Raw genomic sequence first — 16,495 nt, forward strand, 5'->3', positions numbered from 1 at the left:
TTGAGGACAACTCAAACGACCAACAGCAGACTATTTGCGAAATCTCAGCAGTCCGGCTGTATCTCGCAACTACCGGCTGCCTGCTACAGACAATCGTCACTGCCTGCTGCAGAGTATCGTCGCTGCCTCTTTGAGGCTGGTCCATTGCGCATGTCATTTCATTGGCCAAAACAGACCCATCTCTAGCGAGCAGCATGTTGCCAATCATATCGTCCCTTGACCCGTGGAGGAGTCCACCACGAAAGGCCCCACCGAAAAATGGACTCAGGCCGGGACATCCTGAATACCTCTTTTTCGATTGCCCGATTCTGCTCCCCAGCGGCCGCCCCTCCAGAGAAGTGCGCTGGTACTTTGCGTTTTTTGGCAGCCCCGAACACGACAACGACACAGGCGAAGGAGCTGTTCCCAATACAGCGATGACTTCGCCCAACGCCACGCTCGACCTTCCCATCGATAACTCGATTGGCAGCGCCCTGCAGAACGACAGCACCACGAACACGAACTCCACGACGACCAACTGTGCCGACACGACGCAAGACGCGCCTGGCGCGACGTACGACGAGTCAGCGACATTACCGACGCCTCTGATCACTGCTGGTGGTGCTTTGGCCGCGGGCAGCCACCTGTTGCTGGCCACCACAGACGGCTCATCAAACATCAACATCAATATCAACACAACTATTGACCCCGACATCGACACGAACACAAACCAGCTCGCCCCTCCCCTGGATCTCTTTGCCGGCACTGCCGGGACAATCCAGAACGGCCTGATCCCCATGACCTATTATCTTGCTGGCGGCTCCGCCGGCGGCCAGTTCGGCAATGCCGACAACGACCACAAGCACTGCATCAACCCGCAAGACCTGGCCTCCTATCTGGACACGACCAAACTGCAGACGACCGACCACTTGCCGGATTCCTCGTACTTTCCGAACACGACGTACAATGGTGCTGCTGTGGCGGCGGCGAGCACGAGGCCGTCCGGCCTGGACTCGTTTGCCCGGCTCAAGTTTGCCGACGGCACCTTTTTCATGACGACGTACTCGGTCATCATCGGCCGCGACCAGCTGGCTATCGACCAGGCCCGTCGAGATCTGCGCTGCGGCACGGTCGGCGATGGCCTGCCAGCCATCAGCTTCCACGACCAGACCGACCTGCCGCAGCAACGGAAAAAGTTCAGCCGCTCCTACATCAGCGAGGAGGGCGGTATCATGGGGCCGGAGGCTGACGACGACCAGCCGGCGACCAGCCGTCCGGCCAAGCGGAGAAAGACGAACTCGGGCGAGTCAGCCTCGCAGCCAGAGGGAAGCAGACACGGGAGTAGCGGTGGCGGACACGCCAGCGGGGCTGGTGCAGGTACAGGTGCAGGTGCAGGTGCAGGTGCAGGTGCAGGTGCTGGTGCTGTACAGAACGGAAACGGCACAGACCACGGGGCTGCTGATGGCAACGATCATGCCAGCAGCAGCATCGTGCCTGACCGCCAGTACTTTCCCGGCCACACGCCCAACTCAGCCATGGTGGACATCGAGACCCACCAGCCATCACCGCACCGGGTGGCCTTTGTCGGGATCCACTCGCCCGGCCCTGATATGCTGGCCAAGACCAAGGCGATCTCGCGCAAGCATCTGAAGATCTCGTTCAACTTTGAGAAGAGCGTCTTCGAGGCTGAGCCACTGCACATGAACGGCTTTTTCCACAACGACCAGTACGTGCGGGACCACTCGGTCGTGCTGCGGTCCAACGATACGCTGCAGATCAAGGACATCGCCTTTGAGTTTGTCATCAGCACTGTCAAGAAGGGCCTCACCGGCGCTGAATTGCTGCCGCCCAGAAAGAAGACCACCGGCGGCAAGCAGATGAGCTTTGAGTTTGAGAGCCACCACGACGGCAACGTCCAGGACACGAGCGAGGAAGAGCCGCAGCCGGGTGCCGGTGCCGACGACGACGACATTCCCGATATCAGCAGCAAGGGCAAGGGCAAGGGCAAAGGCAAGGCCAAGGCCAAGGCCAAGAAGGCGCCCAAGGGTACGAATGTGCTGGATGTGTTGGCAGCACCAGCGCCAGCAGCTCCGGCTATGACATCAGCATCGACAGCGACATCTGTATCGGCACCAACAGCACCGCCAGCATCAGTACCCGCATCATCACATCCTCTCGCACTAGCATCCGCATTCGCCATGCCGGCAGCCATGCCGACGGCGCTGCCATCCTACGCCGACGATGCCATGGACGAGGACCAGAAGCTGCTGATCCGGTCGATCGAGCAGGACCCGACATTGGCGACGCAGCAGCTCGCGGCCGAGATGGGCCTGCCGTCGCTGCCGACACTCAAGAAGCGTGGCCCGGGTAGGCCGCCCAAGAACGGTTTCATGTCACTCAAGGACACGAAGAGGCTGCTCAAGGCAGCGGCCGATGGAAAAGACTCAGCCAACGCCGCGGCAGCCGCGGCAGCTGTGGCATTGGTTGGGACGGTCAACGCAGAGGCTGTCTCAAACGCTGGCTTAGCGGCCATCTTGGAAGCGATCCATGCCGACGCCAACAATAATGCCAACAGTATTGTCAACAACAACAACAACAACAACAATAGCGTCCTCTTGTTGGGCAGCGGTGGCAGTGGCGGCTACATTGCGCCGACACAGAGTCCGGAGGCAGGTTTCGTGGCCACACCGGGCGGCTCCTCTGCAGCTACGGCGTTTGACGGCACACCTGCAGCCACGATGAACATGTATAGCGGTGGTGGTGGTGTCAGTATAGGTGGTGACTTGAACGGCAACAGCAACGCCAACAGCTCTAACATGCCGATGATGGGAATGGTCGGCGGGCCCTCGTCTGCGAACACAGCAGCAGCAGGGCCACCGGTGAAGCGCAAGGTTGGACGTCCACGAAAGTATCCACTTCCGGACAACGCGGACCAGCAGCCGGAGAAGCGCAAGTACAAGCCGCGGAAGCCACGAAACGAGGGCGACATAAACAACAGTGGCAGCGGCGGTGGTGGTCACGGCGGAAACGGCGAAACGGACTCGGACGGCAACGGCGGTCACGGCCACGGTCACAACGGTCACGGCGGCGCGGAAGCGCGGCGACATGAGCGGCACAAGACGCCGCCGCTGCAGCTCAACCGGGCCGACTACACGGCCGAGCAACTGGCCAAGCCGAACAAGAACTACAGCGTACTGATCGACGAGGTGCTGCAGCAGGCGGCCAGCGGCTTGACACTTAAGCAGGTCTACAAGCGGATCCAGGCACGCTACCCCTACTTTTTCTTCGAGGTCGAGACGAAGGGCTGGGAGAGCAGCGTGCGCCACAACTTGATCGGCAACTTTGCCTTTGCCAAGATGGAGGACTCACAGCGATGGATGCGCGTCGACGGTATGTCGCTCGAGGAGGGAAAGCGTCTGGCCTCGGCAGCCGCAGCCGTCCAGGCCGAAGAGAAGACCCGCGGCGGCGGTCGGGCAGTGAATCCGCAGCAGCAGCTGCAGCAGCAGCAGCAGCTTGGAGGTGCTGGCGGCCAGTCACAGGTGCAGGCACAACTGCAGACGCAGACGCAGACGCAGACACCCACGCCGATGCCCACACCTACACAGATGCAGACACATGTGCAGGACCAGCAGCAGCAGCTATTTCAGATCCAACAGCTGCAGCAACAGCAACTGGCAGACCCTCATGGGCTCGGACAGCTGCAGGCGCATCTTGGCGGATACCAGTCACAGCAGCAGCAGCAGCAGGCTGGCCTTTCTGAAGATGGTGACGGCAAAGGCGGCCAACAGCAGCAGATGTCGCTTCCGTCCCAGAACAACGTGCTCTCAGCCGTGCATCAGCTGGCAGCAGCCAGCCAGGCCGAAACAGGCGGCAACGTTGCCGGTAATGCTGCATCCGGGGTCGTACAGCCACAGCATACGTTCCAGCAAGCAGCAGTGCCACCGGCTGCAGCTGCAACAACAGCGCTAGAACAGTCTCCAGCACAGCAGCCACAGCCTCTAGCACAGCAGCCACAGCAGCCGCGGCGAGTGCAGACCGCTGCAGAATACCAGCCACAGCTAAAGTACCAGCCACAAATTCCGCCACAGCAGCAGGCATTGGCGGTGGCACCCGAGACGAGCGTGCTGGTGCGCAACTTCAAGGCGCAAGTGCTCAAGCAGGCGGGCAAGCTGACGCCGTACGCGGAAGAGATCGCCATGTCGGTGGTGAACCGGTGTCTACGGCTGTCATCAGAGAGCACGGCGCCGAACAGCGCGGATGGCGACGCGACAGCGACAGCGACAGCCTCGGCAGCCAGCACGGCCAATCTGGAGGCCGTCATAATGCAGGTGTTTGAGAAGAGCCTGGAGCGGCAGCTGGGCGGCCGGCCGCCAATCAGTCCGGCGCTGCTGGAACAGCTAGTCCGAGTCAAGAGCACCTTTACGACGTTTATCGCAGAAAAGATGGGCCAGCGACGGGCCAGCATGCTGATTCTCTCGGCCATGGATCAGGTGCTCGGCTTCACCGACCGCAGCATGATGCACGCGGCCACCGAGACAGAGCGCCGCGAGATTGCCGGCTCCGAGCGGCTCATCCTTGATCACCTGCGCGATCTCGTCAAGGGGTTCAATCTGCCGCTGACGCCGCAGCAGCAGCTGCAGCAGCAGGAGGTGGAACAATACCAGCAGAGGCTGGTCTCGTCAGCAAGGGCGGCTTCAAACTAAGGTGTTGAGGACAAGTCAGATCTACGGCGCATAAAAAGGGGCGCAACATCGGGCGCAAGCGAGGGCGATTCGCCTGGGTGTATCATGATTTGTGTTTCTGTTTCCATGTTTTCGTGTTTGCGTTATTGCGTTATGTGCGCGAGAGCTTCGTCTCTCGACGCCTCTCTTTTCTCTCCCACCGCTGTGGTTGTAACTATTAGCAGTGCATTCCCTATGCGAACAACGTTCGCGGGCCTCCCCCCCAAGGGGCTTTTTTTATGGCAGGTCGCCAGTCTCTGGACGAGGGCTGAGGGCATGGTGGGCGTTTATTGCGCAGCAGCTCTCTGTGGTCTATTTCTTTCAGATTATCTTGCAGCTTGATAGATATACCTGGCCTCCCAATCAGTCGGCGTGCTGTGTCGGTTGTGCTCCTTTACGTCTTCCTTTCTGTCTGCCTCTGGTAGTTCCGCGTCCGCTCTCTGTCGTCCCATTACAGCTTCGCGCTCTCGGCCAGCGTGCCCACCTTGAGCCGCTCGGAATACTTGTCCAGCACCTTGGCGCTGTGGTACTTCCAGAACGCCTTGCTGGCATCACGGCCAGCCATGCGGCGTAGGATCTTCTCGCCTCCCGGGTGCTCCTCGACAAAGTCTGGTTGGCTCAAGATGGCCTCGGTCAGCGCAGCCGTTCCAGCAGTCTTTTCCTCGACACCCTCTGCCCTCCGTCCTCGTCCTCGGCGCACTCACCTGTCACGTTGTACACGCCGCCGTCGATGATGACGTAGAGGCCATCCGCGTCGGTCTTGTGCTTGGCCACGTCGGCCGGTGTGAAGGACTTGGACATGTTTGCGGTAGTCGACTGCGGTTGCGGTGATGCTCTCTGTAGCTGTGATGGAAGTGGAAGAATGCAGAGGCTCTCAACCATCCTCTCCCTTCATTACGCGATTAGGCGGTGTTCTGCCGAACCTCGGCCCCGCTGCAGTCTGGCCCGCTGGGTGGGGCAGATGCCAAAGCTGGGGTCGCTGGCTGGCCCGCGGGCCATTAGTAAGAAAGGGTCATACCTATGGCTAGGTCCTGATTGGCGGCCATAAGCTTGGTATGGTTCTATTACGTACGACGCAGGTACCTGTACGAATTGCCATATGTTGTATTATTTTGTTTACTTACGGAGACCGTCGTACGTCGTATACTCTTTGTACTCCGTATTGACTTATGCGTTTAACCTGCTCCAACTTTGAAGCAACCTCGACCCGGACGGATGGTAACAATGATGCTCGTTGGACGTCTTGGCTTCGTACACGGGCTCGGGTCTGTAAAGCAATAAAGGCCCGAACGACGAGGGATCCAGAGTCTTACCACAACCAGCGGAAAACATGCGATTCTGACGTGCGCTACAGTGTCGCGCAAGAACCAAAAAGCGGTGGGTTTCAATATGGTAATAGAAAAAAATAGAGGTGGTGCTTCTATAGTATTACAACGCTGCAGCCGGTTAAAGCTCGGGCAGTAGCTACCAAGCGATCACAGACGCGAAAGAGCGACATCCGAGGAAGCCCCTAGGTTCAGTATCCTTTCCCTTCCGGCCGACCAGGTAGCAGGCAACGCAAATAAATCGATCCCCACCGCAACACCGCTGCTTGTACTCCGTAGCCCAAGCCTGTTTCCATACCGTCCGTTGCCAATGACAAATTACAAACGCCGAATTATCCTTCCCTTGAGGTGACCGTACGGGCTGTAGTTATAAAAAAAAAAAAAAAAAAAAAAAAAGAGTAAAATGTGACAAATGAAGCCCCTGGGAGGCGTCGACGGAGTAGAGTCGAGACAGAATAGAAGTCGAGCGAGAAAGTGGGACAATCGGGGCCTACTTGGCTCGATCACATCGAAGTGAGTGGTGATAGACGGCAGACGGAAGACGGTAGACGGTGGTGAGATGTGATGTGCCTAATGCACGCAGCGAGACTCATGATTGCTCTCCACACTAAGCTACAGCATGACGTTTTCGAAGTCGCGCATCATGACGGCCACCTGGGCGCGCTTGGCTGCCTCGGCCAAGAGGGTGAAGTCTTTGAGGAGAGCGTCGGTCGAGGGCGTCTTGACGCTGACAGGCGCCGGTGGCACAATCTTGGTAGGGGGAGAAGACTGGAGAGAGGAGGTGGCCGAAGACAGCGAGAGCTGCTGCTGGTGCATTGAAGAGGAGGCGTTCATGTTGGGTCTAGACGAGTCGGTCAGGCGTGTTTGGTGGGATGCAGATGGCGGGTGTGAAGGACAGAGGCTAGAAAAGGGCGAGAATGGGAAGACGAAACGATGAAGAGAAAGGCAGCCAGAGACTTACATATACGAGTAGACGAAATGCGATAGATTACAAGGACAACGGGAGCCAACCAGACGGACAGGGCGCACTAGGAGTGACAAGGAAGCCGACGAGAAATAAGGAAGCGTGAACGGCCGTTAATTTGCAAAAGTTGGACCCGTGCTGCATGTGCAAGCCGCGGCTGCTTCAGTGGCCGACGGGTATTGTGGTGTCGACTGATTTCGGACAGCGGTTGTTGGTGGAGAGAAGACGTGGGGCGGTTCAGTAATCTCACGTGGCAGGAGAGAAGGCAGAGAGAGCGAATCGAGACGGAGAGCAGTGCGGCAGCGACACGGCAAGAGCGACACGGCAAAGTTGGACACGGCAAGAGCAGAGAGGCGGGAAGGGCGAGCAGATTCTACTTGTACAGCAGATGCGCCCACCATGGCGTTGTCGCCAGGAAGATAGCGGCCCTGGCTGGCGTCGTGGCCGGCCAAACCTCGGGAGAGCGCTGATCGGGGACTGGGGACAGGCCTAGAAAAATGGGCACACAAAGCAATAGAGCGAGCGAATCGACGGCAGGGTTTCGACGACGAGTATTGCCGGACTGGGACCGAGTAGACAGGGCCGAGACTACTATGGCATTAGCTCTTCCGCAGAGCCGGCAGTGAGGAAAAACGACGGGGGAAGCCGAGAAAACGAGAAAGCAAGAAGACAGAGCATGGAAAAGAACAAAAAAGTCAGAAAATCAGCTGTTGGCCCACGGCACCCGCACGCCAGCCAGCCAGCCCACAAAGGAAGCGGACGAAACATGCGTAAGCCGCCACCTCTCGTCACCTTTCGATCTCGACTCCTTCCGGCCTGGGGGGGGTTTTTTTTTTGCTTTGCCTTTCCTTAGTCGCGACGTCGGAACAACGACGGCACTGACAACGCGAGAGCTTTGGCCTCTTGGCTGTCGCTTCCGCTATTCTCCTGCAGCTGTCTGGCCCGAGCAGAGGTCATTCAGCGCCCCATCGCGAGCTCGTGTGGAATACGGAGTACATAAGCACGTAAGTAACAGCGTTGCATCACGTGCCAGAGTAGAGTTGACAGTCACCCCCACATTCGCTACTCCGTAAGCCCCTCGTCTCTCTAGACCCGTAGTGGCTAGTGCAATCTTGCGTACAGCATGTGAGTGTGGAGGGGCAGTTCGGTGCGAGATGTCAGCTTGCGAGAACGGTTCCGATGAGCTACATACGCCGGACAGAAGCAGGCTGACGCCTTGGCACTTTGTCATTTCTGCCCTTCCGTAGCCGTCCTCTGGCCTACCCTTTCTCGTTTCCGTCTAGCCTTTCCGTTTCTGCTACAACTGTGCAGATCGCATTGGACAGCGGCGGAAATTTTCGCCGTATCAGGCGAGAGACGGACGAGCTGTACTGTACGGAGTACATACAGTATCTCTCCTGAGTATGATTTGCCGTTGGCGGCCTGTGCCTTGCAAACTGGCGGCCCCGCACACCGCCGCAGTCTAAAAGCGGAATATTTCCCGTAACAGCTGCGTGGTCGCAGAGCCGTATGAGAGAGAGAGAGAGAGCATAAGACGTCTCGACAGGTTCCTGTCCTTTTGGCATCGACAGACTCAACTGTGCACATTGTCTGGTAATTTCTCTCCCAGTCTTCTTAGCTCAGCCTCGAACTCCTTGACTTCCATCTCCGCCATGGCTGCCGCTGCCCGACCGATTCAGGTCGGCGTGATCGGCTACGGACTATCAGCCCGGGTCTTCCAGATCCCCTTTGTACTGGCGTGCAGTCGCCTGGTCTTGCGTGCTATCGTGCAGCGCCACGGCGACGAGGCCCAGCGCGACCACCCGACCGCGACGATCTACCGCGACGCCGCAGCACTCTTTGCCGATGCCGCTGTCGACCTGGTCATTGTCACGACGCCGCCGGTCTCGCACGTGACGCTGGCCTCGCAGGCGCTGGCTGCGGGCAAGCACGTCGTCGTGGAGAAGCCGTTTGCGCCGACGGCAGCCGACTGCGACCGACTGTTGGCCCAGGCCAGAGACAGCGGCCGGCTGCTGTCGGTGTACCAGAACCGGCGATGGGACGGCGACTTTGTGACGCTGCAGGCACTCATGGGCACTACACCCAATCCACTCGGCCGCCTTGTCGAGTTCGAGAGCCACATCGACCGCTTCGTCCCCCCTGGCCGGCCACCACATGCGGCCTGGCTCGCTGAGTCAGCCCAGCCGACAACCGGGGCGCTCTATGAGATCGGCTCGCACCTGCTGGACCAAGCCGTCACGCTGCTCGGGCTGCCACAGCACGTGACCGGCTTCGTGGCCGCGCAGCGTGGCGGCAACGCCACCGCCCCCGACACGTTCACGGTGCTGCTGCACTACGCCGGTGGTCTGCTGGCGACGCTCAAATCGAGCCCGGCCAGTGCCGAGACGGAGCAGCTGCGGTTTTGGGTGCGCGGCGAGCGGGGGTCGTACCGGAAGGTGAGTCTGTTCATTCCCGTGATTCCCGTGATTCTCTTTTCCCCCCTTCTTCTCTCCCCTCTCACCCTGCTCTACAGTACCACTTTGACCCCCAAGAGACCCAGGCCCTCGAACAGGGCCTCGGCCCTGGCGATCCTGGCTTCGGCGTCGAGGACCCTGCCTTTGCCGGCCGGCTGACCGTCTACGGCGACGACGGCCAGCTGCACACATCCACCGTGCCGGCCGTCTCGCCACCACCCACGTACACATGCTACTACGACCTGCTGGCTGCGGCCATCGACGGCACCGGTCCCGTGCCTGTGCCGGCCGAAGACGCCCGCAATGCTGTCCGTCTCGTGGAGCTGGCACTTCAGAGCGCTGCCGAGGGCCGCACACTGGCTTGGGAGCCGTAGCGTCGGACAGTAGACAGTGATCGTGAAAGTGCCAATCCCATCCCCAGATTACCCACAAATGGAAATCTTGGTTCTGTGCTCATGGCGTGCGACGTATTGCGCAAGACCTGCTGTTTCCGGCACTGTTGCAACGCCAAGCTGTGTTATCTTGCATCTACTGCCATCTTCCCTTTCTTCCGCAGCTTTACTCCGTAGTTGTTTATATTTATCCATATTTCCGGCCCCGCTCTCGTGCAACTGAGCGAAACGCGACAGAGCAAGATGTCTTCCCCTGCAACTTGCCCCTGGTCTCCTCTGTTTCGAAACTCACTACTGTGTAATTGCTACGTCGTCCCTCCGCGATTACGCAGGACATACTCCGTAGTACGGACATTTTACTGCTTCAACAGTAAGCCGCGCAGAGACGGTAATTGCATTTCAATATATACCATGCTCAGCTCACCAAATTCGCTCTGTAGGAACTCGCACCATGCCTTTGTCTTTTCATTCTCTGCGGCGAATCCCTGCTGCCGTCTCATCCATCTCAAACGCGCTTGCCTAACACCACCCACGCTGCCTGTCGCGGCTTCCCTTTTTTCTTCTTTGCCCAGGCGGTCTGGAAACGATCACCGCTTGTTCCAGCCCGATCAATGCACCTGCCCGCTGCCAGCGCTGTATCTTACGTTGCACTCCGTTCGCTCGCTCCTTCCCCCAGTTCGTTCATCCCTTGTTGCCATCTGTCGTCCTTCAGCTGGGCCTCGTATATTGCCCGTCTCCATCTTCTCGACACCATGACAGCCTGTGACAGGAACGGCCTCATCTCTCAGTGGATGCCACTGCAATGCACAATGTCAGCCAGGGGCACAACACGAGGAATACAATACAAATGTCGGTGCCAAGCTCACTGAAACTTCACGCCTCTGTCTCTGTCTTCCCTGGTCGTACCCGTATTGCACGCTTTCTGTTCTGGTTTCCTTCATCTCTCTGGCTTGCATATTTGCTCTGGAATTTCGCATCTCCACTTCTGTCGCGGTGCCTCAACCCTGCAGCAAGTCGCCTGACGACCCGGAGCGCTAAGAGACTTGGCCTCTGCTCTCTTTAGCACTCATACACGCTCATTCTGAAACCATAGCTTGCCGGGAACCCCCTGCCTAGTCTGCAGAATTCACTGTCCAGTCGCAACATCACTAGTAATTACAGACACATCGTCGCCCACACCACCAACACCCGGATATTGCAGGACGCTCGCCGTTCTCCTCGTTCCAGATCCATCAGAGGAGAAATAACACAGCTAGCGCCGGCCGCGACCGTTTTGCGGATGTTGGGGCCGCTGAAAACTCCTCTGGATGCTACCTAAACTCTTCAGGCTCCCACGCTGTTTTTGCTACGTCGTACTCAAGACGGCAGTCCCTGACACTACGGAGTTATTAGACACATTCATAGGTGCAGCAGCGGCACGGCCACAAACAATATCAGTGCCGCAAGTGCCACGAACAACACAGACGTCAATTCCGCCTTGTCCTTTGTTTCTTATGCTCACACTTTCTCCTCCTCACCTTCTCTTCTCTCGCCTCCTCTTCTCTTCACCCCCCTCCTCTTCTTCCTCCATTTTTTCTACTGCCCTTCTCCTCTGATCCCTCTCTGAGACGTCGATCGTTTTGGGATCTACTGAAAATCAGCCCCTCTCCCCCGACGGCATGAAAGAGTGTTCTTGTTCTAGCCCCCACCTGAGGACGCTTCCACCATGTCACCACCGCCGTGGTCAGGAACATCTGGCGGTCGTGCCGGTGTCTCTCTCTCCAGATCAACAACAGTCTCAGCGGTAACGACGAGATCGACAGCAGCTTCGTCCCGGGCAGAACGCCGCATCTCGCGCGATGACATGTTCTTGAGTCCTAGAAAGGGCCGCCTCACTGCCTTGGACAGACGCATCTCCCGTGACGATCTGTATCTCAGCTCGCGGCCTTCAGACGGAGCTTTGTCTTCTCACTTCCCGCCTCGCAGAGGTAGCCTCGAACACCTGTCTATTCCCGAGGAAATGAAGAGCCCCAATAGCGTCATGTCGGCTGTGCCGGCACGCATGGCCGCAGCCGAGCTGTCTTTGGCCGGAGAAATTCAGATCGGCATGGCTTTGGGCAGTCCTTGCCATCCGCCACCGAACCTGCGGACACATCCACTCTCGCCAGAACAGCCGACATGGACAATGTCCTCCCGGGCCCCTCTTGACACCACTGCCGCACCACCGGAGGTAGGCCTCCCTTCACCTGTCGAGGCAGCGGCTCTGGTAGCTGCTCCGGCCTCTTCGGCCCCCTCCTCTACACCCGCTCCTGGTGCATCCTTGCAGCGCACCAAAACCCGGCGCAAGCTGTTTGGCATCTTTGGTAGCAGGCGGCACCAGGAGACAGCAGCCTCGTCGTCAGCATCGTCTGCTCAGGATCCCCCAACCGTTGCATCGTCCACTGCGCCAATGCCCGCCACAGACAGCCTTGTTCAAGCGGCGAACTCCAACACCGTCGGAGCCGCTGCTGCCTCGCAGTCGCGGCCATCTGCCATGAGCCGTAGCGGAACCAAGAAGTACCAGCCAATAGTGGTCCCGACAATGCAGCCGGACTTGGCGCTGTCCTCGCCCGCGTCGAACTCTGGGCCCAACAGCACTGCGAAAGATGCCCGCATGAAGCCCCGTATGCGCTCCAAGACCATCGGACAAGCCGCTAGCAAGCGCCCCGGGCTGGAATCGATCAACTTCGCGGCACCCATGTCATCTTCCGGCGGCCAGAAACAGTCCGTCGGGTCTGTCGCTACGAGTCCCTACCTCAACGTCGAAATCCCGGAGTTCCACCTCGAGCGCTACAGCGTCATGTTTGGCGACGTGCTGAACCCGGAAGCATGTGCCATGCCGGGATCCTCGGCGTGGCAGCCTGCCTCGTCATTGCTGGCACGTCGCCAGGCGACCTTGGACAGGCTGAAGATGATTAACGGGGGCAAAATGCAGGCAAACCAGGGTTGCGTCGTGGCCGACACGAATGCTCTATACCCTCCTCAGCCCTTGCAGCGACGTGCCACATCGCCGCGTCTAGCCAAATCCCCCGTCTCGTCACTTGTCTCATGCCAGGCGCAGGGGGGCGAGGAAAACACAAGCAGCGCGGGTGCTGGTGTTGCCATTCCTGTAGGAGTTGTCGTCTCGTCACCGCGCTTTCGTTCTAACACCTCCCCCTCGTTGGTGCAGCCAGCTGGCGCTCCCGTGGCGCAAAATAAGTCGAGATGGATTAACCCACTACGGGGGAACCCGACTGTATACGGCGCACCGAGGAGGGCCGCAACCGTCTCGGCCAGCTCTTCCTCGACAGGCCCACGGACAGCAGCCCAGTACGAGCCTGTGCTGTCCAGCTTGATCATGGAGTCGCCAACAGACTTGGACTATTCGACGGCCGAAGAGGATGGCGAGGACGAGGAGAAGGCGCTGCGAGTAGTCCAGCCTTTCAAGCCCGTGTTGGTAGAGCCCCAGTGGCAAATAGTCTCACAATTACCGCCCACAACATCACCATCGAGCGCAGGCAGCAACGGGAGTAGCGGGAGCAACAGTACCGGCACCGGCAGCAGTAACAGCAGCGTTGCCCTCGACGATGAGCAGGAGAAGCTGCTGCAGTCGGCCGTGGAACTGTCCATTGCACGGCAGATCAGCGTCTCGCACAAGCAACGGGAGCTGCTGCGTCCACTGCAGATCGGCAATACCACTGCAACAGCAGCAGCTCCTGTTGGGAGCAGAAAAGGAAGCGGTGACAGCGGTACTCTCAAGAATGTCCAGTCACCTGCTATGTCGCCGCCTTCTTCCCGCTCAGCAGCCTCAGCCATTCGGCTGGGTCGAAACGAGCGGCTGCAGGAGACGCGGATGGCGACGCCAAAGCTGGTACTTGCAGAAACGACTATGGCCTCGGCAGGGTCTCCCCAGAACAGCCAGAAGCTGCAGCTAAGGGATGATGGGTGGCTCAAGGCACCGTATCAACCACAGAACACGCACCTTTCTCCCACACGATACAACGGCAGCAGCCCGACTGTGGCGCAGGCTGCGCAAAACCGGAAGAGCGAATTGGTCGTCCTGGAGGCGGCTTAGACGCGCACTCGATTTGATTTCCTTTGTCTTTTTCTCTCTTCTTTATTTCGTTCGACTGGTTTCGTTCTTTTTCTTCTTACTCCACAGGAGTGTGTCCCTAGTGGACTAATTTATTTGTTCCTTCTATTAAAGCTGGTTTTCTTTTCTTTTTTTCCCTTCTCTCTTTCTTTCTTTTCTTTTCTCCTTTACATGTCTGGATGACGATCTTCAAAACTCAAAATAAATGTGTGATACCAAGCCAACATGGAGTGTGGCAACCCATAGATACACCATGAGACAATAGGACCGCAAACTTGCTTTTTCTACTATGCTTGCCGATTCCTCTTCTACATGCGTCAGCTCGTCCCGTCTATGGAGCATCGCAATGCGTTAACGCACTTGAGACGCGGACTGTTTCTAGATGTCCAAACCGGCCCGTTCGGTTCCCAGCATGGTACAATTTGTCTAAAGCTACATAGTATATCCTATCATGGGTGCCCATCTTTCCCGAGCAAATATCGTATTCTTCTTCTGGAAGCTCGTGGCTGGATGTAACAGAAAAAAGGGAGGAAATAAAAAAGGCCATACAATATGTATCTTATGGGCAAGAACAGACAGCAAAGACTTTATCTTGACAGCATAGACCCAAGCACGAGAAAAAAAGAAACGAACGCCTTAGACAGCCTGCTTCCCTTCTCCTTCCCCTTTAGGACTAAAACATCATCTCATCGGACATTTACATAACGACGCAGCACGAGTTCTGCTTCTTTGCTTGGGCTGGGCGATGGTCAGTATGTGAGCAGTAGGGGAAGAGGAGGCAGAGAAAGGGTAAAACGTACTATAGAACATTTTGCTCTGATTGCTCAAGCTGTCGCTCTTGGCCACCAGCTCGTCGAGCTTTTCACCCCGCTGCAGCACGCTCTCGATAGTCTTGTGCAGCACGATCTTGGTCTCGTCCAGCTGCTGCTGGATCTTCATGATGCTGTCGGCCTGCTGTGGGTCCTGGTACTTGGCCAGGTAGTTCTTGAGCTCGGGCATGGACAGTGTCGGTGTGCCTGTGGCCCAGGCCGAGCGTGGCTGTTGTGCGAGGAACTCATCGACGATCTTTCCGAGGAGCTGGTGCGCAACGAGGCTGCAAAGGAAGTCAGTAATGTAGCTGAAGGAGAGGGCACTGCAGTATCACAGGAACTTACGCAGGGTACGCATGGTCGCTGATGATGATGCCAGTAATGCCCTCACTTCGGCCGTAGGCATGGAACGTCTGGCAAGACGGTGTCAGCAAGGGAGGTCTCTCTTTCCAGCCGGGCCGCACTCACGTAGGTGTCCTGCTCAATATCCTGGCGCTGTCCGGGCTTCGTTCTGCAAGACGGTCTGGTCAGAGCTGGTTTCGGGCCAGAGGCACACGGTCCGGGGCCAGACCTACCTCTCGGCCACGGTCCGCGAAAAGACCGTCATGAACTCGCCGACGCTGCAGAAATGCCACTGCAGTCAGCCTCATGTTCCCATAGCCAAGCCATTTGGCGCCCCAATTCGTCTGTCGTCATACCTTCCCCGCGTGAATCGGGAGTACTCGTTCAGCTCCTTCTCGGCAATCAGCTCCGTCGACTGCTGCGGGCCGTCATTGCGGATAATCTATGGAGACGGGCACGCGGGTCAGCAAAAAGCGGTTCCTCGCCCCTCTGGCCTCAGCCGTCTGCAGTTCATGATGCCTACCCCAAGGTAGTACAGCTTCATTGTCTCGTCTTGTCTGGATCGTCGGTTCGGGGGAAGGGGGGGAGGATTTCCAAGAACAGGCGGGCGCAGCGCTGGTGTGTCTGGTATCGCAATCGCAGGATGCTTCTGTCAATGCTCGTCGAGAGGTTTATGTGTGAGGTTGCAGGAACGAGTAGGTAATCCCTCTTGCTATCTGATGCAGCCTTGGTCGGGCGGCCACACCGTTTAAAGTCCGCCGAGGGGGCAACTACAGCACTGTCACATGCCCCCACTTCCCAGCTAGCTCGTCAAAGGCGGTGAGTGGTCCAGTGGTGCAGGTTAGCGACCGGCTTTTGTCTCTATTAATATGGGTCGGCTAAGCCAACTCTGGAATTATTTTTCTAATTTTCATCCAGACTGTCAATCGTGTTGCCTACACCAACCTGATGAAGGCAGCAGAGCCTGTAGGATCTCTGGAAGGATCCGAACGAACAGGTGTCGAGTGTTGAAAGAGGCAACCTAGACAATGGAGGTTGTCTGGCCGTGGACTCTTCGGGGAGAAACCCGCTGGGAACAGTCAGCGGCCACGACACCAACAGGTTTGTCGGGACTGAACTACGTCCTGTCTTCTCTCTTACTGTCTGTCATCTTCCCTTTCCCACCTGCCCTAACCTCGTACTCCCTCTCTTTCCATATGCCGCGACGACCTGACTCCTGTCATGGTAACCGACTTCTGTCTCAATACGTCCTCGGTGGTCTGTCGACGAAAGTGCTTGTCGCTTTTGGGTGGCAGAAAACAGAGCATAGTGATCACGATTAAGCCGGAGCGCCATAGCTTTCATTCCGCAGCCGAAAGGTTGTGGGTGCATAGTTGGGGTTTGACTTTGTTGGTCGTACATACGTTTCAAGAGAGGATAT

At 57.8% G+C, this 16,495-nt stretch overlaps 7 protein-coding genes across 7 annotated transcripts; 3 read left to right on the forward strand and 4 right to left on the reverse strand.

The window, feature by feature from the left end:
- Positions 1-194: 194 nt before the first annotated feature.
- CMQ_424 (forkhead domain containing protein) lies at positions 195-4,682 on the forward strand (the record flags this gene model as incomplete). The annotated part of the gene is made up of 2 exons (XM_014317503.1): positions 195-2,025; positions 2,164-4,682. 2 exons carry the CDS (start codon positions 195-197, stop codon positions 4,680-4,682), a joined length of 4,350 nt encoding a protein of 1,449 aa, XP_014172978.1.
- Positions 4,683-5,151: 469 nt separating this feature from the next.
- Positions 5,152-5,501, reverse strand: CMQ_1393 (cytochrome b5; the record flags this gene model as incomplete). The annotated part of the gene is made up of 2 exons (XM_014318472.1): positions 5,152-5,309; positions 5,405-5,501. The coding sequence occupies 2 exons, from the start codon at positions 5,499-5,501 to the stop codon at positions 5,152-5,154; spliced, it is 255 nt and encodes an 84-aa protein (XP_014173947.1).
- A 1,136-nt stretch (positions 5,502-6,637) lies between these two features.
- On the reverse strand, positions 6,638-6,859 carry CMQ_802 (uncharacterized protein; the record flags this gene model as incomplete). The annotated part of the gene is made up of 1 exon (XM_014317881.1): positions 6,638-6,859. The coding sequence occupies one exon, from the start codon at positions 6,857-6,859 to the stop codon at positions 6,638-6,640; it is 222 nt and encodes a 73-aa protein (XP_014173356.1).
- Positions 6,860-7,102: 243 nt separating this feature from the next.
- On the reverse strand, positions 7,103-7,946 carry CMQ_1631 (uncharacterized protein; the record flags this gene model as incomplete). Its single annotated transcript, XM_014318710.1, has 2 exons — positions 7,103-7,478; positions 7,873-7,946. The coding sequence occupies 2 exons, from the start codon at positions 7,944-7,946 to the stop codon at positions 7,103-7,105; spliced, it is 450 nt and encodes a 149-aa protein (XP_014174185.1).
- A 695-nt stretch (positions 7,947-8,641) lies between these two features.
- On the forward strand, positions 8,642-9,816 carry CMQ_602 (rossmann fold protein; the record flags this gene model as incomplete). The annotated part of the gene is made up of 2 exons (XM_014317681.1): positions 8,642-9,424; positions 9,502-9,816. The coding sequence occupies 2 exons, from the start codon at positions 8,642-8,644 to the stop codon at positions 9,814-9,816; spliced, it is 1,098 nt and encodes a 365-aa protein (XP_014173156.1).
- A 1,723-nt stretch (positions 9,817-11,539) lies between these two features.
- On the forward strand, positions 11,540-13,906 carry CMQ_1220 (uncharacterized protein; the record flags this gene model as incomplete). The annotated part of the gene is made up of 2 exons (XM_014318299.1): positions 11,540-13,288; positions 13,601-13,906. 2 exons carry the CDS (start codon positions 11,540-11,542, stop codon positions 13,904-13,906), a joined length of 2,055 nt encoding a protein of 684 aa, XP_014173774.1.
- A 715-nt stretch (positions 13,907-14,621) lies between these two features.
- CMQ_1038 (snare protein) lies at positions 14,622-15,619 on the reverse strand (the record flags this gene model as incomplete). Its single annotated transcript, XM_014318117.1, has 7 exons — positions 14,622-14,662; positions 14,725-15,017; positions 15,079-15,146; positions 15,202-15,244; positions 15,309-15,353; positions 15,432-15,517; positions 15,599-15,619. 7 exons carry the CDS (start codon positions 15,617-15,619, stop codon positions 14,622-14,624), a joined length of 597 nt encoding a protein of 198 aa, XP_014173592.1.
- Between the last annotated feature and the right edge of the window lie 876 nt (positions 15,620-16,495).

Source organism: Grosmannia clavigera (genome assembly GCF_000143105.1).
Source record: "Grosmannia clavigera kw1407 unplaced genomic scaffold GCSC_140, whole genome shotgun sequence".
In the NCBI taxonomy this organism is placed as follows: Eukaryota; Fungi; Ascomycota; class Sordariomycetes; order Ophiostomatales; family Ophiostomataceae; genus Leptographium; species Leptographium clavigerum.